Genomic DNA, 27,578 nt, shown 5'->3' on the forward strand with positions numbered 1-27,578 from the left:
CATCAGTATTCTGGACTGCAGGGAGCTGGTGAGCAATGGGACGCCCAGGGGCGAGGCTTTTGTTTAGCACATACATTAATAAACACTACAAGCCACTCCTCTGTTCCACTTCATGAAGCTCCGTCGGTCTGGAGTGCAAGGCAATTCTGCTAGAGACTGATTAGCAGGTAGTGTCAGAATATATAAGGGATCAACGAGGCAGAGGCATGTCATGGTGCTTTACTGCTTCTCAGAAATCCAAGGAGTAAACAGATCTGATCCAAGGTTGAGTGTCATTGACTCAGAGAAACTCCGAGCTGCTTTACTAGGCAAAGGCATGGCCTTACTGTGCCTGGTCAGGAGCCACGGAGCCAAGCTCAGGTTAACGTGTTAGCAATGGTATCTAGGGAGCCAAACTTTAACCGTGGAAAATGTATTCCACAAGAATAGCATTTTAAGAGCCATAGATGGTATTTTCTGGACAACAGACATATAGCGAAATAAAATATGCCAATCGAGAAGTTTAACTAACCAGCATTATTTTCATTGTATTTTATATGTCGGCAGCTTCTGTTAGCACACCACAGCTCTACCCTTCAACTTCTGGTCAGTACTGGCTGGGAATCAGATGGCAAAAAGCAGCAACTCTTTCTAACTTTAGAGCCTTTCGATGGGCAGCATCCATGCCAGGCAGCGAGATCCACTAGGTTCCTTTCGCCCATGCCTGACCGTCCAATGGCTATGAGGTGGCTGAACACCGGCTCCAAACAGAACAAGGCTCTAACTGGTCACTGGCCACGGCTACACTGGTCTTTTGGGCCTCTGGGGGCCATGGAGGTTTGCAAGCAGGGGTGCAGCATCATCAGGGTGTTTTAGAAAATCACCTCTGGCAGAACCTGATTAAGGCTATCCATGCTCTAGACCAGAGCTGGGCAAACTATCACCTTACCAGCCAAATCTGGCCCACTCCTTATTTGCAAATAAAGTTTTATTGGAACAGACACATTTATTTTACATATTGTCTGTGGCTGTTTTTGGATTGCAAGGGCAGACCTGAATAACCGTGACAGACTGTATGGCCTAGAGAGCCTAAAATATTTACTGTGTTTGCAGACCCCTGCCCTAGATGAGGACGGCTCTTCAGAACAAAGCTTGGGCCAGGACATTCAAGAGTAGTGGGATTTCACAAGCATTTGGGGGCACTTTTAAGACTCAGTGACTAGGACTTCTGGCTTGGGCAGCACAGTGACAGTTACCTGGTGGCAGAAGGAAGCACATTTAGGGGAAGGAGTAGGGATTTAAGAGTTTGGTTTTAGACGCCTTCAGTTTGAAGTCTACTAAAGCTCTGATTTCAAGTCTGGAAATCAAGAAGGAAATGTGGGTCTGGAGCTCCCTCGTCTGTTCTCTCCACGTACTTTGTCCTGTGAGCAGAACTGCTATCTCCTGTTGCAGCTGGTTGTCGGGATTGGATTCTCCGAGGGCCGAAATGTAATCTTACGAATTCTTTGGTCACATTCCCTTCCAGGACTCAAAAGGGGCCTTGCACAGCAAAGGCAGGAAAGTGTCATGGGCAAAAGGAGCAGTTTCAGAGTCCAAGTTTCCGTCGGAGGAGATGACTCTGGGGTGAACTGTGACTCCTGTGTGGAGTTCTCCATCTCACTTGGGACATAAAACATGTAAGACACAAAAGATGACAACATGCATTAACCACAGTGGCAGAGTCTGTAGGAGCCAAGTGAGGGGTGTGGACTGACAGAGGTCACTCCAGGTTAAGGAAGGCTGTGTGGCGTGGCCCTGGGCTTTGAAGATTACTTGGAGAGAAGTCAGTCTTCTCAGTCTTCCAGGAAGAGTGGGAATTCTCTTAAGCTCCATGTCCTTTGAAAACAAGGCACACTGAACCCAAGCCCATAGAAGGGCACTGATAACCTAGTTCATGAACTGTTTTGTTTGTCTATTTTGGGCCACACCCGCAGCATATGGAGGTTCCCAGGCCAGGGGTCGAATTGGAGCTACAGCTGCTGGCCTACGCCAGAGCCAAAGCAACACCAGATCCGAGCCTCATTTGCCCTATACCACAGCTCATGGTAATGCCAGATCCCCAACCCACCATGCGAGGCCAGGGATTGAACCTGCAACCTCATGGTTCCTAGTCAGATTCATTTCCACTGTGCCATGACGGGAACTCCAAGAACTGGTTTTGAAGGGACCACTGCTGCTTAATATTTCCAAGTCAGAAAACAGACCCCATGTGACACTAGCAGGGTTCCTAGGAGGCATGTCCTGTAGATGCTTCAGGATCAGCAGGAAAATCTTCAACCAACTCCTAGCACCTTCCCTCCCTCCCTCCAATCCCTCTGGTTTGTAGTCCCAAACTCTAAAACTGACAATGAAAACAACTTGAAAACGTCAATTTTGGACCCACCAGACTCTACCCCTGATATTCAATGACTCCTCTCAATGGTATCAGGGCTGGGGGTCTAAGAACAGTCAGGGCATTCTTTCAACTGGCTAAGAATAGGGAATTCCATGTTGACTTCTTGTCAGCTTGACCACTGAGGGGAAATGGTGAGAACAGCTGTTAATAAATGTCTCTTACTTCCTCAGAAACAAGATCTGAGGGGAGGGTTGGGCTGTGAAACTTGTCGTCTTAAGAGAGTTGAAAAGGGGAGAGAAGTGGGCAGTTTTTTTTTTTTTAAAGCCAGGTGTTAGGTCCACAGCGATTTTAGATTGACCAGGAGGCAGTTTGGTAGATGGATGGAACAGGAGGGGAGAAGTCACACTGAAGAGAAGACACCATATGCTAGAGGATACAGTGCATGGTGGTGCCCAGGGGACGAGGAGTCCAGGACTCCAAGAGGACCGGGAGGAGGGCCCCTGACCGAAGCCACGGCGTTTCTGGCACCTGGGCTCCGAGGGTCCCAGCTCCTAGTGGCTGTTGGCCTGGACTTTGGCTTCTCATCTGTATTATGTGGATGATGCCTAAGATCTCTCTCAACCAACTCTCTGTCAACCGATCACTTGTCAGACTGAACTGTAGTCTGTCTCTTCACATGTCCGTCTCCCACACTGGACTCTGCACACCTCCAAGAAACCCAAGTGCTGGGTGCGTAAGTCATCACGCTGCTGGACGCCTGGATGAGACCGTCCACATGAACAGAAACGTTACCTCTGAAATAAAACACTATGATAATCACCTCAGAAAACAAACAGAACACCCTGGGGTTAAGGATATGGTGTTGTCACTGCTTGTAGCTTGGGTTTGATCCCTGGCCCTGGAACTTCCACGTGCCACAGGAGCAGCTAAATAACAACAACAACAACAATAGAACACCAGAAATATAATACTAAATCCATCCAGACAGCTGGCCACCTCTGAAGGTTGAGCTGGTCTAGAATATAAGTTGGCACCATGAAAAAATAGTTGTTTTGTGCCTAAAAACCAGAAGACTGGGTGTGACAAAGTCCTAAGACATGAGAGGTAAAATACGGCCCTAAACTAAAAAGCCACCATCTAGAAATGATCAGAATCTAGTGGCGAAAATCCTTACTGAGTTTAAAAATACACTAGGTTTTCCATAATTTTCTCCACTAAAAAATAATTTTAAAAAAACCTCTGAGACTAATATAGAATTCTGCTTTATTGCTCAGCTTTTAAAGACAGAATTATTTAAAAAAATCAAACATAACAACTTAATGTTGTATCGGTGCACCTCAAGAACAGAAGTTTGCAATAAAAAATAAAAAAACAATAAAAAAGTCTTTCCCAAACCAACAGTGCTACAAATTAGAGAACTGTTGAGAAAACAACAGAGAGTGGTCCACAGTGTTCTGAACCAGACGTGGCAACAGGGAAACAACCACTCAGGCACACAAGTGGCATTTTGTGATCAAATTTATTTTTTGTTTAAATTTCATTTACTTTGTTTTACTGTAATTTACACAAGAGACTGCCAAGTAAACTAGATATTTTACATTCACCACACATTCCCTCAAATCTCCACAGTTGTTAGGAAAACATTAAAATCCATGCGCCGGGCTCTCATTTCCATGTGCGCCCAAGCTCCCAGTGATGCTACAGACGCCAGTGAGAGTTAAGTTCATTAAAAGGAGAGGGCTAGACTCTTTATTTCACAAAATTAGCAATAATCTCCTTCGCATCAAACACTTTGCAGACAATGATTATGCTTTGACAAAACCTATCTCACAACAGTGCCCAGAGAGTAAACATCAGTCTTGATCCTGAGTACACAGAGGACGTTTGCGATGTGGGGTCTGCAGCGGAGATAACAGGACATTGCAATGAGGCACTGATCCTAAATATCCTTGTCTAAGTCACTGTAATCACTTCAGTGGGGACACAGAATACACAGGGAAACAAGAAGCAGGGAGGGCAGGACTGTCAGCAAATCAGATTACTAATGTGATATGACCACAGGGGCTGGCGTGTTGGAGGAGGAACTGGAGGTTAAAGAAGACAGTTTGGAACCTGAAGGCTTCAACAATATCATTCTATTCAAGCTTTCAGGACTGACAGGATAAAAACTGGATTTGGACAGAGGACGCTGATAAAAATCTTACCTAGCTATTGTTCCTTTCTTATTAAAAAAAAGAAGAAAGAAAAAGGAGGCAGCAGCAACTTCTATCCAGCTTATTTACGCTTCTTCAGGACAAGCTCCAATGACGTCATAAGCACATCCCAGTGGGTGGAGGTGCCCAGGCCCTGGCAGGGCCTCCTAACCGTGTGCAGACAAGCCTTGTGCTGCCTCTGGAAGTCTTCCTATCTCCGAGACAGCCTTTCCCCCTTAAAGTGTATTTCAACATGAAAAGAGCAAAACGTCATCACTATCTATATTCTACCATGTAAGCTGTGAAGAATCTTGATCATTTGCATAGTTTTCAAGCTGTAATATCAGAAAACAGTCATTTCGGAAAAGACTCCATGGAAGTGCTGTACTTCCAATCTTTCTAAACAGCCTACAGTGCTATTAATTTCTTCATCAATTTCTTTGCTTGCCTAACAGGAGTTTGAAAATTGTATAGTGTTTGTTATAAATCACAGACTGTCATTTCCATTTTTGCTAGGTTTGATGTAGAAAAATACTTGAATAAGATACAAAAATCCAATAAAAAATGGAATTTTTTTTTTTAAAGGATCTTTTCACGGGGCAAACAAGTAAAAACTGGCCTGTAACTCTACTACTTACTAATAGATATTGTCCAATTTGGGTGTATAAGAATGAAAATCCAGAAACAAATAATTATAAATACATTCAGAGTTACATTCCAGATTCCTTGGAACTCCAGAAAGATTTTTAATAAATTTTTCTGTGGGAGTTTGTCGATTATGGGACTAAAATTAAAAATTTTACGAGATTGATTTAAAAGAACAGAAAAGTAATAAAAGGCTATATATATTGGTCCACAACTTGCCATTTATGAAACATACCAGCTAGTATTACATTGCAGTCAATTTGTCCATTAATGGTATTACTCTGATAATTATTAAAATCTGCTCCAGGTATATATATTGAAAATATTTTCTTTCGCATTCTTGCTGAAGATAGGTACAGTACTTTGGAGAAATTGTACTAATCCCTTCAGTATGTTTGTATGTACATATATACACAAGTGTGTGTATTTTGATCTGCAGCTCTACATGCGTTTTATATACAGCTACAGATACACACACAAACATATATACACACGTAGTTGGGACCCGTGCCTGTGGGCACATAACCACAAGCACACGTCTGGAAACGTCAACACTGCAAGACACGGTCAGATTCTTCTTCACTCATCACTGGCTGCACTTGTTCCCCTTACTTGACCTTGATTACGTAACTGTAAGAAAAGTGAAAGACAGTACAATGTGTTAAAATACAGAGAGAGAGACCAAAAAATGACAAACCACAGCTTGTTTTGTTGCAAATATTCTCCAGAAAAAAAACCCTCAGTATAGCAAAATTTCTGGCAGTCAATGTACTCTATAAACTACTGCCTTTTTAACATTTAATCTCTTGAAGATTTTGGTCTTACTAAGGGCATAATATTTTGTTCATCAGAGGGAAAATAAATTTATATAAGTGGAAATAAGTCACAGAAACGCAGAACTTAACAAAAGTAATAATAAATTTCCAAAAATTTAAAAAATGAACGCTGAACTTTTTTTTTAAAAAAAAGGGCTCTGGAAGGATCCCGGGAGAGTTCGTTCATATTTGGTACTATTTCTCTTCAGGACTGAACATTTCATCTCTCCCGTGTTCAATAATTAATTAAAAAGCAGGTAGCTTGTATAAGGGCAGCAAAAAGAAACACAGTGGGGTGAGAAGAGTGCTCTATCTTGTCATTTTCTTCAGTAAACACTGTAGTTCAATTTATAAATGACAACACTATTGCCAATTTTAGTTTTACTCATCCTGGTTTCAATATGTGAGATAGATTTTGAGGCTCTTTTATTTCCCCCCTCTAGGAAAATCTCTTATCTGGGCACATAAATTTATGTGGAAGAAATAGGACCACAGAGATGTTTTACATTGTAAATGAAAACCAAAGTATATTTATACATTTTAAAGCTAAGTGTAAAGATATGTGAAGAGTCAACATGACAGAAGACTTTTTGATATTCAGAAAAAATCTCAACTACAATGAATTACTGAGATCAGCTCTTATGGCATGGGATGAAGGATCTCTGATTTAAAATGCTTTTACGTATTTCCTTACTACCACAAATGGTCCTACTGAGAAATACATAGGTCAATTAACCGGCTATCAATGAAAAATTAGCTGGTTTCCAAGTCCATGCTTCATAAGTAAGTGCACTTTGCAGCAGCTGGATTCTAACCCCATAACACTAAGAACTAACTTGGGATTACTAAACTCAACTTGTTTCACAGATAAAATTCTTACAGAGTAATAATTCATACATATCTTTTAAATTCTAAAAATTTAAAACCAACATTTAACACTTAAATCTCCGCTCAGCAAGTTAACTACCCATTACCAAAAAGGTACTGGTGTTTAAACATTCTTTTTACCCAAGTCTTCACTTACACAGTGTGATATTGTCTCTGACCCTACAGGGAACTCATCTAGACATCAGCAGCCGACGTGCCTCGGACGGAACCCTTCTTACGCATCTAAACGTAAAATAAAATCATGAGCTGCTGAAATCAGACTCTAAATTGGGTTAGTAAGCAAGGGGAGAAAAAAGATCTAGAAGAGATTGTGAAGTGACCGCTGCCTGTTTACAACCATATCCACACTGAAAATGAAGTTCTGAGGCCCTTCTACTTATCCTGCTCTAAAGAAAATCTTGCAAGAGGCTTCTCTTACATAGCACCAAAAAAAAAAAAAAAGTGTATTGATTCTTGAATTTAGGAAACAAAAGCCTGCAGTGACAGTGTGAAATTATCAACATGAACTGTTCACCAAATACAATGTGAGAAAATGCCCCAATCTGATGGTCTGGTTCATCTTTTCATAGTCCCTGGACCAAACAAGAATGTCTTGAGGTGTGGCTGGCCACCTCTGCCTTCTGGAACCAGCGTCCCTCAGAGGAGTTCTTTATAGGAAGTTTATTAAAAGAGGGAGGACGAAAGGAAGAACAAGCGAGCATGGGAACAATATACAAGAAACAACAAAAAACACAGGATGCCTCGCAAGGGACAGGCATTTATATCAATGGCCTACAGATAACTAAAACAACTCACTGAGAAAATTAAGAATGGACAGAAAAGGAACAAATGTAATAAGGACATTTCCAAAGCACAACCCTTAAACCCATGTCCCCCAGAGGGGCTAGCTGAGAACAGACACATGTGCCCTAAATATTCCTTCAGTTGCTGGGCCTGACAGGACCCTCTGCAGGGTTACAGGCAGGGGCACTCCCCTGAGTCCTAACCTCTCAAGAGGCTAGTCCTTCTCTCCAGGGCCAAAACCCATGTGGAAGAAATTCAATTCTTAGAGTATCTGCAAATTAAGGAGAGAATTACAGCACATCAAATTCTCTCATCAGATGTCAGGGAAAGAGAACCTCAAGAAGACGGGAAATTCCTCCATAGTGAAGAGACCATGAAAATATTAATAAGCCTCTTCAGGAGGCAGATACTTTCTGGGTAGGCGGTCTGGCCTGTGGACATGAGGCTGCCCAGATTCAGAAGATGCTCACAAACCAACTGTTGGGATTCAGAGCAGCAGGGATGTTATGTGGGATAAAGCTCTCCTCAACGATCTAGAGCAAAATAACTTAAATGGGATTAACGTTAAGATAATCAGCACTTAACCCTAAAATTTGTCTTGAAGTATTTTTAAAATATTTAACAAAGAAACTGCCATGTACTCCTAACCTTAAACCAATGACAGATTTCTACCAGCTTCATGAGAGAATCCATCAGTTTAAGCCATGTGGATACAATAATGATGCTTTCTAATAAACCGTGCTCCTGTGTAACCGCTTGTCTACCTCACACGTTCTTTTCAAGTGCAATTCCCAACTCACGAGTGACAGACTTGCATGGAGGAGCAGGTGAGCCTGCAGGTGGGAGCCAGAGCCACCACCTCCTGTCAGGGCTCTTCTCTTTGTGCCCTGAGACTGAGAACTTGTGAGGGAAGTAAGCAGCCCTGTTGAAGGAGAGGTTTCAACAACTTCTGTCCAAAGGAGTCAGGGCCCAAATCAGGGAGGGAAGGGCTCCATTCATTACCCTTCCACCACCACCACTCTTCTTCCTGCTGTGCACCGCCCCTCAGCACAGAAATCAAAACCAAAAGAAAGCCTCCTTCCTCAGAGTTCAAACCAGTAAGTCCATTTTCTGTTTTATCTTAATGTTGGAAAATCCTTTTTAGAGATGCCACGGCTGTACCAAAAAAACTCAGTGAGAATGAGGGTAATCCTGGCTGCTTTCTTTTTAATGTTTAGCTGACACCAACTGCTCGGAGAGGCTGGAGGCAGAGCTGGCAGCTATATCTGGAGCCTGGAGTACCTGGAATGAGCAAAACCAGGCAAGGCAGGAGGAAAAGGTTTAAAACTGGGTGGTGGTGAGGAGTACTGCTTAGAGAAGGGCATCTGACTCTTGAGAAAGGGAAGAGTGGCACTGGAGAGAGGCACTGGAAGGAAGGCAGCCAGTACCCATGACTTCTCTTGCCTGTTTAAATATACTGCCTGGGGCCAACCTAAAAAAAAGGTGTAAGAAATGGTCTTTCATGCTTGCCATTCTATCACCCTACTCCCGAGATCCAGAACTCAGAGCCATACTATTACTGTGAGAAATTGAGGTCAGAGAGGCTTCTATTGGCTGGCTCGCAAACCAAACCCCAATTTATGATGTTGTCACTATGGGAAAACATGTTCCGATTTCAAAAAATGAACTTAAAACTTCTGGAACACAATCCATTCATAAGTTGGAGGCTGCTTAAAGTTTACTTTATGTATAAGATAAGGTTAAAACATTTTATTGCCTTATAAAGAAAATATGTCCTAGTCCTCTCAGAAGGTTTGTATAAAGCTAATTAGAAGCAGATCTGCTGTAATCACTAAAAGTAAGCAATTTTAAACACAGATTCTTTACAATGCTATGTGCCAGACAAATAGATTTCCTTCTGTGCCAAAGAACCTGATTTGCTGCCATTCTCCTGTGATTAAATGGAGTTCCTGCCTCACACACAGGCGTTCGTCAAACACTCCCGCCTGCGGGGCTTCCCAAGCTGGGACTGCTGGCAGGACTCTAGATGACTGCATGGAAACCACGAGCCTCTCCTGGACATTCCTTGGGTTCATTTCTCCCGTGGGGCCTTACTTTCAACTGAAAAGAAGCGCAGCCCAGAGCAAAAGCAAAACCAGACACATGCAAGAGGAAGTCAGGGAGAAAGGGGGTGCTCATGGCGCGGGGAGGAGCCAGGGTGGGCTTAACTGTGAGACGTGGTACACAGACCTCCAGCCCAAGGATCACCTGAATTTCTGCCGACAGAAATTTTTTTGCTTGTAAGAAAAAAGGAGTCGCTGCCAGTTGTGGGAGGGGAGGAGCCACTTCTGGAATCAACCGCAATACCACTAGCCTTATCCTGTCTACAGAAGAGGGAACTAGGGTTTGCTGTGCTAACATTAATAACTCACTGCAATAACAAAATGACAAAGGAACTTGGCCTGACAAAGAAAATGTCTAAAAGGACTATGAACCAGGCACCATCAGAGAGAACTAAAGCACGGAAAAGAATACAAAACCACTGGACATTTTACAGGTAACAAATTCTAGATCAAGACCACTCTAGTCTACTTTCATGAAAGATGTTCAACAAAAGAGAAATCAGAACAAAAGGATATTAGTGTTTAAGAAACTGGATTTTGATGAGGAAACAGAGATTAAGAAATGGCTTTCAATAACACGCTTCCTAATTGTTAAGTCTACACTTATTAAGCACAGACACAGTCTTAGAAAGGGGAAATTAGAGAATTTCCACAGAACAGGAAGTCTTACTGTTTCTAGTTCTTTCTGAGTTTCATCTTCCATTCTTCTAATGTCTTCCATTGTCAGATCAATCCACTTGTCAATCCAACAAAAAAGTTGGCGATGAAAGTTTGTAAATATCCTTTTTTCTTGCTTTTAAAACAAAGAAGGAAGTAGTATGAGATGGCAAAACTCTAACACTAATGACATATTAACTTTATATGCCCCAACTAATCCATGAAATCTGCGTATTCTTGGTTTGAAAAGACCACTGTTTCAGTTAATGAAAATCTTAATTCCATCCTATTAACACTTTGTAAAACAGAGTAAAAAGAAAAATCTCTTTGTGAAATGGTGAAACAATCCTCCTTGCAAAGGTAGCATGATTTATCAGAAACTGAAAATAAATATGGTAGGCATGTTCTGATCCAGCATGATCTCCTGCTGAACTTATTTTTACCTTTTTCCAAATGTCACTGATCAAAGGTCAACTAGATGTCTTCTGCTATGAAACCATACACTGTCATTCTTAACTCTTCTGCAATTCAAAGTAGTACTGTGAGGTAGAATACCACATGTACTGACAGAAGAGAGCCCTGGGTTCTTCGGAATAAAGTGCTTTATTAAATTAAGAATTATGTACTGAGAGTTTCCATTGTGGCTCAGCAGGTTAAGAACTTGCTTAAGGATGTGGGTTTGACCCCTGGCCTCACTCAGTGGGTTAAGGATCTGGCGTTGCCATGAGCTGTGGTGTAGGCCAGCAGCTGCAGCTCCAATTTGACCCCTGGCCTAGGAACTTTCATATGCTGTGGATGTATCCTTAAAGAGAAAAAAAAAGAATTATATACTCTCCATTAATTTTTCGGCTCTAATGTTACCAGGTGCCCCCCACCACATATATATATTAGTGGCTTTAATATATATAAAAGTAGTGACTTTAATTGCTAACTTATTTAAGTTTTACTAAACTTTACCAAGAAGAGAGAAAAGTGCAACAAACAGTGAGTACTTAGTACTTCTGGACAATCTTCAACTTTAAAGTTTTTTTCCATGAACAGAAGGGACTTCATCAATTACATATGTGACTTCTATTTATCAGAACTGGACTGTTAATCTGTTATTATGCTCCAAGAGGAAGAAAAGAAGCCAATATTTATAGAGTACCTACTGGGGCCAACTGTAAGCAGGCCCAAGAATAATGAAAGTTTCCAGCACTTTAAGATTCTTTAAAAAAAAAATGTTAGAGCAGTTATAATTTAAAAGTAGAAAAGTTACGGTGAAACTCAGATGCAACTAGTTGAGGGAAGTTCAAAGGTATAATGGGGGCTTCTTTTATAATGATAATCGGATGAATGATCCACACTAAGGAAAATTAAATACCAAAAGCACTTTCCATATTCCTCACGTTTACAACTATGTATATCTACACAATTGCAATATTCTCCTCTCTCTAGACCAAACACCTCGTTACTTTCACTTGAATAAAGGAGACATTAGAAAGGAGGTAATTTGAATTTGGCTCCTCAGATGATGTCACCCTAAATTCAGTGTAACTACTCTCTGTGAGGACCTCTAGAGACATTCCAGCAAAAGGTGCAAAGTACATAGAAAGTGTGTCCAGAGAGTCCTGTGGAGGGTGTATCAAGCTGAGCTGGGACAGAGGAGCCTCAGTGGTCAAGGCCTGGCCTCTCCCAGCCAATGCTGGGACCCCAGGTCCCCTTGGGGACAAGTCGTACATTAAAAGAGCTAGGCAAAGCATCGAGAAAACACTTTGTACAAAAAACTGCTACGCCCCTTCCCCAAAGAAAGTCCCCTAAAACCTCTGCTGGCATCTGTCTTTGTTTTTTGTAGGGAGAAAAAGGAGGGCAGGGAGGAATTATACTGGGACAATAATTTTACCTAAAGGAAAACTATGACAAAAGATAAAATATCCCATTTATAGCTACCTCAAATCTTAACCAAAATTTGTAAGCCACTGCATTTTGAACAGACTTTACCTTCTGAATGAAGTTTTCTACTTTGCTTTGCAGTCCCCACCACTTGAATTTGATGGTCACCAGCTTATAGGCACACATCTGAGGACAGTCAGGGTTGTTTGCCAGCTCCTTCTACATGAAGAAAATTGAAAATGAGAAGATGTGACTTAAATATTTATATTTTGATTAAAATTGACTGTTGTGTAACAACATCATAGACATACACGAAGAAAATTACAATCTCCTATGTGTTTTAATTCAGTTATTTGGAAATTCGTAATCATTTCAGCAAAAGCAGGAATATTCCCCTGTTGCAAGCCCTTCTTCCACAAACCAAGTTACTTTCTGGCTCTACAGTTTAATAGGCGCAGCGCTCTGCCTCAAATTACACTATTCAGATTTCACATTAAATACCAAATTCTATTCATGTCCTATCAATAGTGAGCCTTTAATATGTGAGGGTTCTCATAATGCTATTGTTTCACTCCCATTGTGAATGTAGTGAGGCCTCATCCATTTTATTGGGCCTCAATAAAAATACCATGAGGAAGCTTAGTCGTGTTCTGTGTCTTCAAATGCTGGCAAGTGGAGGTGCACTGTTTATTAACTGAGGTGTGTTCAACCAAGGGGGGACATGGAAAGGGATGCAGCAGCAAAAATGAGCTTTCGTTATCAAGTATTCCAATGCCAATTTCATACATTCAGACTTCAATTTCCACAAATGATGACAACACATAGTTTCAATGGTGTGGTCAGGGAGGGGATCAAGAGTTATGGTTTAAAAAAAGGAAAAAAAATATATATGAAAAGATAAAAAGAATAAGGGAGAAAGGTGGGGAACTATCTGGCCTGAAAAGACAAAATAAAATTTTGCAATTTACTTTCACAAGAAAGCATAAAGAAGTAATTAGAATCTGATTCTTCAAAACTTGTCGACCTAGGTTCAGAATGTAAAAATTCACTCTGAATTTTCAGGTTTAGCAAACAAACAAAAATATACACACACACACACATTTAAAAATAAGTATTTGACTGGAGAAGAGAGAGGGGAGGCAGAAAAGAGGGAAGAAGAAGGAAAAACAAGTATGGCAGAGTGGTAATAACTGTCCAATCTAGGTGGAGGTGTTCACTGTTGTATTCTTCGGGGTTTCTGGCTGCTTTCAAAATTTTTCATTATGAAAATTGGGTGTGGGGTGCAACCTACAGTATTGCTGATGATTCTGTGATACTTAGTGCAGGCTTCTGTCCTAGTAAGTACAATATATTGCATGATTATTTTGGGGGGAGAGGGGTGAGTGGGAGATGAACCAGGAGCTTGCCACACACCTCAGTGTCTTCACCATGGATTATTTAGCATTATGGTTTTCCTAAGGTGGTGTATGTAGGAGTTAGACACACTTCTGAGTTGACTGAGGAGAGAGCTCAAGAGGGGCCCACAGCTGTGAGCCAAGGCAGGCATGGACCTGCCTCCACTGAAGCAAGGCCACCCTGTAACCTCTCAGCTCCAGTTCCACACTTGCAGGATGAGAGCTACATCTCAGGACTAAGTGAGGTAGGGTATGCCCCGCACTTAGCTGGTGGGACTTGAGGCTTAATGCACATTAACTCACTCTCTCCCTCTTAATCTTTCAGAGTTGTATCTATCACCATGGATTTGCCAAACAATTTTTAAATAAAGTTTCTCAAAAGAGTAGAAGTTATGGGGGCCCTTTTTATAAAAACTAAATCATGAAGTGAAAACACAAAGCAGTCTTTTATAAAGGTTCTTCCCTTCGCCACTGCTCTCAGCTTCATATAGCACCCCAGACATTACAGTGCTGGCATCAGTCACTGTGTGCCAAGGCCACTTCCTGTCAGCTTCAACTCATGCACACACCCTACTTCCAGCAAGTTCACTGTGTGTGAGCAAATATTATTTTCATTCAGCCATACTTACATAAATATAAAAAATAATGAATTTATAGGTCTTATTCTAAAACCTCTAGATCATTCTTCATTTATGCAATCATGGAAACCAGACCACACTTTCCCCCTAAACTTTCAATAATGTTCCAGTTTCAAGTGAATTCTATGATACAATATGTGAAAAAACTCTATTTTGATATTATTAATAGAGCTCAAAATCCTGTAGAGTCATGCATGATTGATCAACTTTTCTTAGAAAATCTCTTCTGTAATAACATTTCATCTTCTGAATAATGACCTGGTACATGGGTTAAATCAATGAGGCAACACCACAAGCATTTAAATAAAAACATTACATACAGCAAACTGTCCTTCTTAGGTGAGTTCTATGTCAACAGAAGGACTTGGTTAGCTTAGCTCCTTTCTTCCAATTTCTCTCTCATTAAACAGAGTACCAGTGTAAAAGTTCAGCATAGATGTATATCTGTGTATTTATGAACAAGTTTAATTCAGCAAGTATTAAGCGGGTGCCATTTGCAACCCAGTCTATGCTAGGTGTTGTCAGAGGGCACACGTGTAGCTGGGTAACAGGAAAGCAGTTATAAAAATAAAGATAAAACAACTACTCTTGGCACCAACAATCTCCACCAGAAGGGATACCCTTCTGTAGTGGATGCTGTGGCCCTGGATTAAAATCACATTATCTTCAACTCCCACTTGCATCCCTGACTACAAGGGCCAGCACTTAAACTGGGCTCTGGTGCATGCAGAGCAGCCCACAGCTTCCCCAGGACACAGTGAGCTTCTGAGCACCCAGCTTTGCTGAAATAATGACAAGGCTGGTCTTTTACAGGTTGTTTTTTCAATAAGCAGTGAGCCAGTGTGGAGGTACTCTCTAATCGAATGAGAGTCACTGAAAAGGTTCATGTGAAACACAATTTGGTCGTATGTAGAATACAGCACTTAAAACTGTGATGCACACCTGCCAACGATGGTGTCAGACTAGGAGTAAGGGGACTTGGGTTGCAGTTCCCCTTATGCAAAGTAACTTCCTATGTAAGGTGGGTAGAATCCTTTACCTCCCTGAGCTTTTCTACTTCCCCCCTCAGTAAAAGCAAAGGCTAGGCTCTACCAGAGCTTTTCCTCCTTCACTCACGTGCCACTAAAAGCACAGGTGAGTAGGCTTAGTTTGAGGCTTGAAAGCACAAGCCCATGACATCCAATGGCTTGTCTTAAAACTTACTATAATTTTGCATTTTATTCTGCAATATGTCTGCTCTTAACAAAATATCCCTTGCCCACCTACTAATGCTGAAATTTCCTCTTGGCTGAGAATATCTGATGCATCATTGATTAGGCTAAGATACCTTACAGAAGGAAAATTCCTAGGTCCTATTAAATCCGGGCTTCTGGGAGCTTCATTCTCAAACTCCAAATCATGGGACACCTTGTGCCAAATGAAAACTAGGTGTTTCTGCAACACCAACTCTTCAGAATTCTCCTACCATTTTATAAAAACAGCAGGATGAAGCACGGTTCTAATTAGAGTAAGCTAAATTTAATACACACATGACTACACCAAACTGGGGCTCCAAGAACAGAGCACATACACGTGACTTAACCAAATTTGTTTCTCACATTCTTTCTAGTGATTCTGGCAGGTTGCTCAAACCAATTAAGGTACTACTAGTAATTTATAAAGTAACACTAGTTTACAGAATTTAGTCTAAAAACTGTAAGTGATGGGACAAAAAAGAACCAGTTCTTTGAGCTCTCATCAGATCTAAAATGTATACTCAGTCTCAATATGCCTTTTGTTTTCTGTCCAATCTATAATTATTTAAAAGAAAAAAAGTTCAGAGAAGAATACGTAAACCAATTTAAAAAATAAGCAGGGGAACAAACAACCTGCTGCCTTTATTTCTTGGCCTAATTCTCCACAGTATCAATAACTCACAGTTTGAGACACAGAAGGTGACTTAGAGAAACATAATCTCAACGACCCCTGAGAGAAAGATAAGAACATAGAAGCTGTATATTTTTCATCAATTATTACTATCATTAATATGTATGTGATATTTAAGATCTCACCCAATTCACCCCTTACTCTGAGCTATGGTCTTTAAACTAGTGTCTAAATTAAGAAAACGGTTTTAAAAGCCTCTATACTGGAATTCCCTTCGTGGCACAGTGGTTAACGAATCCGACTAGTAGCCATGAGGTTGCAGGTTCGGCCCCTGGCCTTGCTCAGTGGGTTAAGGATCCAGCGTTGCTGAGAGCTGTGGTGTAGGTTGCAGACGCGGCTCGGATCCCGCGTTGCTGTGGCTCTGGTGTAGGCCGGAGGCTATAGATCAGATTCGACCCCTAGCCTGAGAATCTCCATATGCCGCAGAGTGGCCCTAGAAAAGGCAAAAAGACAAAAAAAAAAAAAAAAGCGTCTATACTTAATGATGAAACAGAACATGGTGAACCTGACTACAAAGCTAAAAGAATACTTTTGATACAGTCTTTCTGAGGTGGAATCTGACACTACGTAATTAAAAAGTCTGGAAGCTAGTCATATCCTACATACCATAAGCCCTTTAACCTGATAATTCCACTTTCAGAAATGTATTCCAATTCATCAGGTAAGAAAGTAACAACACTGTAGATTTATTTATAACAGCAAAAACTTGGACTTATTAATAAGCTCAACACCCACTGAAAGAGCTGGTGAAATACCTCATAAGCCTTCTAAGCAATTGGCTACTTTGCATGTAGCCATTAAAAACCATCTTTTCAAAGAATGTGAAGGGGAAAAAAAAGCATAAAATGAATATAAGTAAATAAATCTATGTATAGTACAAACATTTGTAATAAAACAAACTCCATGAATTAGCAACTATAACAAACAGTGGAAATTAAACAGAGAGACTACAACTGACTTTAATTTTAAAACTTCAAATAAATATGTATCATATTCAGAAAAAAAATCAAACATGCTTAAAAAATAGGCTCTAAAAAAGTTTCTGCCCTCAGCTGAGTATTTTAGGACAAAGATTTACTTTGCACTGAATTAAACCTTAATTTGTCTTTGACTACAATCTAAATGTTTTCCTGCCTCTTTTCTTTTTGATGTTTTAGAAGTCAAAGCTAAACAAAGTCAAGCTAAAAGGTGAATTAAGATCTTTAATATCTAACTTTAGTCCAGTCCCTATTTAATTTTTCCTAAACTTAAACTTCTAAAGCAAAAATGAGGTATATATGTAGAGTAAAATACTATCAACTCTTCAGAGTTGGCAGAAATATTCTTATGAAAAAATGTGAAACCTTTAAAAAAATGTGAAAAAAATCTCAACGGGACAAATGCTTTCGACCCCCACATTTAGAACAATATTTTCTAGAATCCAGAGACCCCAAAGGAGTTTCTACTTGTCCGCACAGCTTTTGGGAGGCTCAGGGTAAAATTTCGTCTCTGGCCTTAAACAATACAAATGTTTTCTGATTATTTTCTCTTCATTAGTTGAAAAAATAACCCCAAAGCAAATAAAGCCAAAATCTGAATTCAGATCGTTCACACCTAATTTCAAACCTAACATTTCCTAACTTAAGGCAGTTTAGGATTACTCTTTCCTAACCAAGGAGTAAATAAAATCATTTTGCTAATGAAAATACAAGTTTTATACAGATTATAGCATGAAAATTTAAAAGGACAATTGAAAATAAAAGGTAAAAAAAACGGTTGGTTACCAAAAGATAACCTAAAATGTTCTCTCATCTCTACATGATTTAAATTTCATCTGTAGCACTAGTTAGTTGTGAAATGTCTTTAAATAGCTTGTGTATTCACTGAATTCCTTACATTTCCCGTTTCTAACTATAAATGAAACATCTAAACTCAAATTGTGTTTTTAATTTAACGACACATATTAGGTTACTCTGAGGTATGTGGACAGGGCCTAAGGGAAAGTAATGTATACTGAAGCCACACAACATAACTAAACAAAACACAGCATGTTTGACTGGAATAGTGAGCAATCAGCCCATGCTCTCCACAAGAACTAGTTTCTTTATCTGTGACAAACAAATATATACAAATGTAAAAGATGGGGGTAAGACCCAAAGGCATTCTGGAAGCTCATTTTCTAAAAATGTGGTCCTCTCATTGTTTTATCTTGCATGTCAAATCCATATACACTTTTTTTCCTATTTAAAATGTGTTGGGGTAAAGACAGAATAGGTACAAGCTACATTTAACCAGAGTTAATATTTTGCAAGAACACAGCAGTTTCTATAAGATTCATGCTACATCTTTTAATTTTTCAATTTTAGGCAATCTGAATGCTCAATTTCAGCTGCTGATTTCATAATGTAAGTTTCCAACCCAGATTTCACTAAGAAAGTTAAAAATAAATGCACTGCTGGGGCTGTTGCCAGTGCGTCCATCAGTAAATATCAACACAGGATTATAGAATGTATGCGGAGTCTGTGTACTGAAATTTCAAGCAAAACTGGATTCTGTAACTCACAGCCATTCCCTCAATTTGGTTTAGATTTTTCATAGCCATGTGGACAGGCCTACATTGGATATTATATTCCCGGCAAGGACACAGCAAGTCCAACACTGATTTGTATTTGCTTTAAGAGAATTAACTTGAATTCAGCGAATGCTTACTAAGTATCTACTGTGAGCCAACCCCTGTGTTCCGCACTGCATGTGTCAAGGTGAGCCAGACACAGAGCCTACGGCTGGGGATTCACTGAGTGACAGGGAAGGAAGGGAGTGTGAACATGGGAACTGCCACCCCAACACAGGACATACCAAGTCATCAACAAAGGGCTTCAGAGGGGTTCAGAGGCGGGAGATTCCTATCTGGTTGGCAAATGCTAACTGGTAAGTGGAAGAAGTAAATGTGGGATAAAATTCAAAAGATTAAACTAATTGTAGGTTAAACTAATTTCACAAAACGGTAAAGTGTCCTGCCTGTGAGTGGATGATCACATTTTTCACATCTCCAAACTTTAGTATTTTTGTGGCTCACACCCATTTTAGTAATCAGAACTTTGACATGTGCTTCATGCTAATGTCTAATTACTAGGAATGACACCAGGTACAAGTGAAATCACAAGTTCAACCTTCAAGTGAAACTCATAAGGAAAACTTTATGTCACTGACAGTGTAAGACACTAAGAGGTCCATTCTGTAACCGCTTTTCAAGCCTGAGTAAGACACTCCATCCATCCATGCCTGTGTCCTTCAGCTGTGTCCAGAACTCAGGCATTCAGCATCTGAGACAAGGCATGAACTAATCATGTATCACTCCTGGGGCCCTCAGCTTCTTGAAGACACACAACAGCTTTCTGGTATCCTCTTAGGAGTTGCGTAATTAATACATACTAAGTATAAAATACCTAAAAAACCTAGTTGCCAAACCAAGAACACACACACAAACACACACAAAAAAAAGAAAAAAAAAAGAGCCATGTATTAAGGTCTGCTTTAGTATATACAATCCACTATGTGGTCTAACTAGAAACTAACTCTTTTTTTTTTTTTTGGTCTTTTGTTGTTGTTGTTGTTGTTGCTATTTCTTGGGCCGCTCCCGCGGCATATGGAGGTTTCCAGGCTAGGGGTTGAGCCAGAGCCACAGCAACGCGGGATCCGAGCCGCGTCTGCAACCTACACCACAGCTCACGGCAACGCCGGATCGTTAACCCACTGAGCAAGGGCAGGGACCGAACCCGCAACCTCATGGTTCCTAGTCGGATTCATTAACCACTGCGCCACGACAGGAACTCCTCTTTTTTTTTTTTTCTTTCTTTTCTAGGGCCGCACCCGTGGCATATGGAGGTTCCCAGGGCAGGGCTTGAATTGGAGCTTTAGCTGCCAGCCTACGCCACAGCCACAGCAACTCGGGATCTGAGCCGCATCTACAACCTCTACCAGAGCTCATGGCAACACCAGATCCTTAACCCACTGTGTGAATCCGAGTCCTCATGAATACTAGTCAGGATCATTAACCACTGAGCCACCAAGGGAACTCCTGGAAACTAATTCTTAAGCCTCTTTACAACCCCAACTGTGCAGGTTCAAAAGAAAGATGACAGGGAGGGAGCATGCTTAAAATGCCTTCACATCCTTCCTGGGACTAAGAGCCATGTCTAGATGAAGACACAGAGCACCCTCAGCCCTCCTCCTCAGGCAGCTCTCAGTAAAAGGCAGTATTCATTAGTCTCTTGGATGGACAGACGGATGATCTGGGCTGCTTTCCTGCCAGTCTCTACCTCCAAGAGATTTCCACAGAGGGGTTTCAAATTCTCCCTCATCCCCCACTTCTGTTCTTCCCATCCCCCACCAACAGAACCTTGTGGTATCTTTACTTTAGGCCACTGCCAATCAAAGCTATCTTCTTTTCACAGGTGTGAGGAGAGAAGAGAAAAGGAGGGTTGGTAGCACAGCTAAAAACAAGTCAGCATCTACATAACTCAGAGGTGGCTGTCCTCCACTGGCCTGGAATCCAGAACAGCCTCCCCGGTAGATCTGAAATGAGCCTAAAGCCTGAGCAAGCAGTGAACAGGATGACAAACTTCTGAAAGGCAAGGCTCCAACTGCTGGAGCTTTCACTTAGACTAGAGTTAACTACGGGGCAGGTCTTCACGATTAGAAAGAGTATATAGATACATAAGAAGATAATATAAAGGCCACCACAATTTCTGCATCAACTTCCTTATTTGACCTGATCCCCTAATACCCCACCTTACAGACAATGCTGAGTCTTCTGACATGTCAAGCCCTGTATAAGGGCCAGATGCTTTGCTAAAGCCTCTTCCAAAGACCTTTACAGGCCTAATTATTAACTACCATATAAATGCAGACAGAGAAGCTTAAGTCTTCAGGAGATGTCCGGATTAAATGAAGAAAAAATGAGACCTTGCCATAATTCTCAAAGGTAGTGTTACAACTGGTTAAAATGACAACTCCTCAACCATCAGAGTAGGCAAACTGGAAAACTAAAGAAATACACATATAAACTGATAAACCATCGGTATTGGTAGTCATACCAACATCACAACACCTGAAACAAAATGAACAAAAACATGGGCACGTGTACACAAAAGCATGCATGTGTGATGCTATACAGAAGACAATTACACCCATGAGGAATGCATGGTTTTGCCTTGAAGCAAAAATCTTTATCAGATTATAAATCACTCTTCTATTACTATGCAGTCACTTAAGTGCTGAACCCTAAATAACAAAATATAATTCATGTGCTCAGACTTTAAGAATTCTATTTTTAGAGGAAAAATTAATATATATACAACAAAGGCCTAAATCTAAGGGTTGGTAGTTTAAAAAAAAAAAAAAAAGGTATGTATCATATCATAAAGCAAAGTCTGTACTCTTAACAAATACAGAGAATATGATAATCTATGGCCCCATGACCCCCTGCTAGCAAAAGCCCTTTAAACGGTTGTGGCTTCTGCTTTATGGCTGACCCCAGTCAAACACTCATTAAACATATAACCATGAGGGGTAAGGACAGGTGGACCAGGCTGTGTCGACAACCCCCAGGCACTAGAACCAAGGGAACCCCAGACCCTAGACAGAAGAAAGGAATAATTGCCATAAACAGAGCAGCATATTTATTGCTCTCATTAACCCCAAGGGATGACAGAGGCCTTCTATTTTCAAAGACAAAAGCATGACAACAATGATAAAAGCTACCATTTATTATGCAGTTCCTCTGTGCTGGGAACTTAACACTCATTACCTCATTTAGTCCTCATACAAACCTTCTGAGGCAGTTACTAATATCATTCCCGTTTGAGAGATGTGGAAACCAAGGCTCAGAGTTAGGGTTCAATTATTTAAGTCACAACTTATGACAGATTCATGATGGGTTTTTAAGAGATCTCCCTTAGTTTCACTGTCACCCAAGAGATTCCCCGAGCACTGGAAACATATGACTGGTATTAACAGAAAGTATCAAATTCTGGCAAATACTGGGAATAAGAGAGCCACACAACTGCCATGAGGCAAGAGGGCAAAAAAAGCACAGATTGGTGAGCTGGGGCCTCTGGATTAAGAGCCAGACTCTGCTGTGCCTTACACATCTCTGTAACTAGCCCTAAATCAGGTTCTACAGAAATGGCAGATGTCCTATTGTTTCTCCTTTAACTATCTGTGTTTCTCTGGCCAAGTTTCTCATCTACAAAATGAAGCAGTTGTATTTACCTCACAGGAAGACTGTAAAGATGACGACCTTGTATAGTGCCTGGCACCAAGGCACTATACACCCCTTTCCCCTCATCCAGTCTGGTGCAGACAAGCAGTAAATACTGCAATAATTCAGAAGGAAAATACCACTGCGGGATAAGTAAGCTTCAAAGAGATCATGCGGTGTTCATTTACACTTTGGAGTTTGCACTGGAAAGGTGAGTTTCAGCTGAGGGGTGTGGAGGGCCTTTGGAGCAGCAGTGGAACTACCAGGCAGCACTTATCCTGGAGGATTCTTATATACAATTTTGGGTAAGTAGGTCCACAACAAGATTTCTTCTTCCCTTTTGCTTAAAGTAGCAAATATTTCTTCCCCATCCTCTTATTTCAGAAGTACAGCAATCTTCACTATCATCCTTCCCCAGCACCACCTCTGGTGCCCCGCAAACAGGAGCTGCTGAACAGCTGTAAGAGATGCTGAGAAGATCAAGTTGGTCCATAGGTTCCTAGTCTGCTATATGCTGTATTATCAGCTAGTCAATCCTTCATGCTCTTTATTTTCTATCACAGCAGTAAGTGGTGGTTTAATTATTTCTGATTACAAGTTATTTCTGAGATCATGGTAGCTCACTGAAATTCAATTAAACAGTAACCCAACTTATGAGCATAGCTGCATGGACCACCAGGTGGCTCAAGTTAACAATCCAACAGGCAAATGGGTAGAGGTATCACTATCTGCCAGCACTCTCCTAGAGAAATAAGCTGTTGTCTAACACTGCCCACCCTTGCCCACACACACAAAGTGGGGCAAGAAACTGCTAAAATATAAATATTCACAACATTTCTAAAAACTAAACCTATTCTAGAATTTTAAGTAGCCACTACTGGATAATAAAAGAGAAAGCAATGCTGGTTAAAAAGGTAAAAATCATACATAAAAAAGAAATAAAAATCATATTCCAAGTTCCTAAAAGTTGGATATCAAGTAGAAGTCATAGTACTAATCACTTTTGCTGTTATAAAACTGGTTAGGAGTTCCTAAAGGAAAGATTTGCACCCCAACGCCATAGCTCATCACATAATGAGCACTGCCTTTTCAAGTTTATACTTGAAAAGTTGATAACTGGAAGAAAATTCAATATTTAATCCGCCTCCAAGTCTCAACCTCATGGTCCTCTACTCCCTGAAAAAAGTTATCTTCAGCTTAAGAGTTGGTACTTATTGGGGGAAGACCTTTTTGAAATTATGGCAACCTTAGAAGCAGCCCCCTGTTCACTCTAGCATGGTGCCCTTCTTTAAGATCAGTGTTAAATCCAGAGAAAAGCTTCTCTTCTAACTCAGGGTGAATTCTAAAGATCACAGCTAGGAATCATGAAAAGGGTGGGGAATTATTTTTTTAAAGCATTAGAGTAAATTTAGAACGTACATACTAAATTTATTCCTTAATTTTTAAGTGACATATATTACTTTCTGGGTATTAAGTTAAAAGTCTCTAGTCATGGCCATTAAACTGGGAGATCTTGATCCAAACCCTACTCAGAGGACAAATGTGAAAAAAGAAAATATGAATCATTTCTTATAGAAGAAAGTCAGACTCATTCTTCATTTTAATTGATGTGCAAGACAGTCCAAAACAGCCATCCATGGAGAACCACTCACTGGGTTATTGTGGGGCTATTGCATTAACCCCCTACCTGCAAGCAACAACTAGCACCTAGACATCATTTATCGATGACCTGTGACTGACTTCAGCATAAACAGATTGGCTACCAAGTAAAATCCCATTGGTGGAAAATCTACTCTGGCTGGGCATGTTTAGGTTTTTCTGCTCCTCTTCTCCTGTCAAATTAGCTGTAATAACTTGCCAGCAACACATTAAGCCTTCTCTAAGGATTTGTCATTTAGTTTAGTGGATGTCTTTAAAACCCATTATATTTCTATAGCAATTAAAATTATTACCTTAACATTGCTGTTCTTACATCCATGAATAAAGTAAAGATATGCTCTTTATTATTAGAAAACAATGACTTGCCATCCAAAATTGTTCTCTGGTGCCCTCTTTGCAAAGTAGAACTATTAAAAGGCCAGGAACATGAGTCCAGGGAAGGGGAACTTGTTCAGTTTTTACTAAGACTAAATTTAAACTATCAACCTTCATTTAACATGGATTTTTGTACTGCTTCAAGTCTCAAAAGAGAACATTACAATCCCCAAAGACTGAACTGCTTGTCTCTTTTAAGAGTTATCAGAATAGCATTATGCTGAAAGTGACAGTCTGGCTCTGCTCTGTGTGTTAATGCAGCATAGACTTGCTGGCCAACTGCAGCTGGCTGTAAGTCCTTATCACAAAGACAACTATTTTTGTGCCATTTCTGTTTTTCACTTAAACGTCACCAGCTCTTCCAGGCTTGGGACCTGTCAAGTGTTCTGCTGCCAAGACACTGCCTGTCAGAGAGGTCAGGATCCAGTACCTTCCAGTTGGGTCCCAAAGGGCCTCTCTTGGTCTTGACGGACTGGAATAATGCTGGGTCTTCATCGGCTTTGTAGTCCTGAAAAGCACAACAAAGTCAGAGGCAGAGAAGAAAAAACAGAGAAAATGCTTTAACCTTGCCACAACAGCCCTTCCCAGCTACTAAACACATGATAGAAACTGAATGGGTTTCCGATGCTTTTATAAATGTAGGACAGTAAGCTCTCAGCTTGGTTCTTTTTGCTTTAGACTTTTACCTTAAGGTGAAACCATTACATAATAAAAGGTAACGAAAGTCTTGACTATCAGTCACCATGACTGGTTGCTGGATAGCTATCACCAAGAACAAATCTTCCAGCTCTTTTCAACAGTTTTGGCATTTTGGTATACATAAAACCCACACTCAAGAAATAAGCAGAACTGTATCAGATTTGACAATATCCACAGATGAAGACACTAGTCTCTAGGGCCTACTGGAGAGCAGCTATTTCACTAGAACCACAGATCGAAAGCACAGATTCTGGGAGTTCCCGTCATGGCTCAATGGAAATGAATCTGACTAGCATCCATGAGGATGCAGGTTCGATGATCCCTAGCCTCGCTCAGTGGGTTAAGGATCTGGCATTGCTGTGAGCTGTGTGTAGGCTGCAGACACGGCTCGGATCCCGCGTTGCTGTGGCTCTGGCGTAGGCCAGTGGCTACAGCTCAGATTCAACCCCTAGCTTAGGAACTTCCATATATCGTGGGTGTGGCCATAAAAAGCAAAAAGCAAAAAACAAAAAACCCAAAAACAAAACAAACAAACAAACAAACCCCACGGATTCTGTAGCACACCCTGAACTCTGTCACAGCTGTGCCTGTGGTGGATGCTTCAGGAGCCCAGCCTCTCCCAGCCCTTGTCTATAGACAGCCATGGGTACACAGACCTTAGGGCTACATTCACATCACCCCACACTGCCAAGGAAAGGGTGATGACAATATAATGGCACTCGGTTATATTATGTCATAGGGAATTGCCCTAAAATCCAGGTCTTATGCAAGGTTCTTGTGTGTGTATATTTTGTGTGTAAACTGTTTCCCTTAATATCTTCTTCCTGATAGAATGGAAAATATGAAAGAGGTCTTTCTCTTCTTTTTTTAATGTCCACACCTGTGGCATAAAGATGTTCCTGGGCCAGAGTCAAACAGGAGCTGCAGCTGGGGCCAATGCTAGAGCTACAGCAACACCAGATCCGAGCCACATCAGTGACCTATGCCGCAGCTTACCGTAACACTGGATCCTTAGCCCACTGGACAAGGCCAGGGATCAAACAGAGACACCAGGTCCTTAACCTGCTAGGCCACAACAGGAACTCCAGGAGTAAATCCCTTTAAACCCATGTGCTTTACAAGTTTTTCTGTCATCACACACATATATACACACAGTCTACAGGTAGAAATTTAAAAAATCACTTTTGAAGCGCTAACAACAGATTTAGAAAAAGAAATGAGTTGTAATAGTGACAGTGAACAGAGCTCAGCTGAAACTACTACAAAGGGAGAGCCCCTTCCTTCTTGAGCAGAATTTTTAAAGCATTTCCAGTATTTGTGGAGGGACCACATACTTTGAGAAAAATGCCCAGAAAAGTCAACATGAAAAATCATTGTTTTAGAGATAAGGGCAGTGCAAACACTGAACACACTCCAAAGCATAATACAAACTTTCACCAATCAAAGAAAGCATGCTGAGAAGCAGCCAATCAAGACCCAACAGTTACTCAGTAAATGCATGTGACATGCTAATAATTCCTAAAGAGAAAGTTATAAATAAATTATGTGAAGGAGAAATGTGAGGTTCAGGTAAACAACAAAACTTTGAAGATAGTTGAGCAAATATATAACTTTGAACTCAAAGCCTGTCTAAACGTTATCTTCTAAGAAGCTACAAAAAGGCCCCACAAAGGATTAAGATCATTACACAGCAAACTTAGCTGGCCACACTGGGTCTTACTGCTTTAAAATAGCAACAGGGTGCAGCCACAGGCCTCTGGTCAGTGAGCCTTATCCAGGAACGACAAATTGGAATGAGCCCACTGCAAGGAGTCAAACAACTGGAGTTACTTGGTGTGTCTTGGCACACGAGCAGAAAGTTCAATTACGGTCAGCTAACATGAATTCTTAAATTTCAATTTAGAGCTGCACCCTAAAAATTAACAACTTCACTGCTGAGAAAAGAATCAACTGCACAGGTGGTCTCCAAACCTGGATTCACAGTGAGAAATCAGATGTCCTGCTAACAAATAACCATGTTACTCCATAACACATTTTTTTCCTAGGTCAGAGGCTTAGAAACCCAGAGAAAAGCTCAATTTCTCCCCAAACTGAAAATACTTAACAATCTATCAAATAATCTTTTTTTTTTTTTTTTGTCATTTTTGCTATTTCTTGGGCCGCTCCCGCGGCACATGGAGATTCCCAGGCTAGGGGTCCAATCGGAGCTGTAGCTGCCAGCCTACGCCAGAGTCACAGCAACGCGGGATCTGAGCCGTGTCTGCAACCTACACCACAGCTCATGGCAACGCCGGATCCTTAACCCACTGAGCAAGGGCAGGGACCGAACCCGCAACCTC

The 27,578-nt window shown here is 40.9% G+C and overlaps 1 protein-coding gene across 2 annotated transcripts in view; it reads right to left on the reverse strand.

Annotated features, from left to right (window-relative positions):
- Nucleotides 1-3,853: 3,853 nt before the first annotated feature.
- The window catches only part of PITPNB (phosphatidylinositol transfer protein beta), a 64,712-nt gene continuing 40,987 nt past the window's right edge, over nt 3,854-27,578 (reverse strand). Inside the window, exons 8-12 of one of the 2 annotated variants that reach the window (XM_047762353.1) lie at nt 24,971-25,048; nt 12,416-12,526; nt 10,449-10,571; nt 7,030-7,115; nt 3,854-5,820 (exon numbers count right to left, since the gene is read on the reverse strand). In XM_047762353.1, coding sequence (XP_047618309.1) covers nt 7,068-7,115; nt 10,449-10,571; nt 12,416-12,526; nt 24,971-25,048 — 360 coding nt within the window. In that variant the 3' untranslated portion in view covers nt 3,854-5,820; nt 7,030-7,067. The remainder of the gene's footprint in view (nt 5,821-7,029; nt 7,116-10,448; nt 10,572-12,415; nt 12,527-24,970; nt 25,049-27,578) is intronic. The other variant, XM_047762352.1, reaches the window with a different exon arrangement.

This window comes from Phacochoerus africanus, chromosome 15 (assembly GCF_016906955.1).
Source record: "Phacochoerus africanus isolate WHEZ1 chromosome 15, ROS_Pafr_v1, whole genome shotgun sequence".
NCBI lineage: Eukaryota > Metazoa > Chordata > Mammalia > Artiodactyla > Suidae > Phacochoerus > Phacochoerus africanus.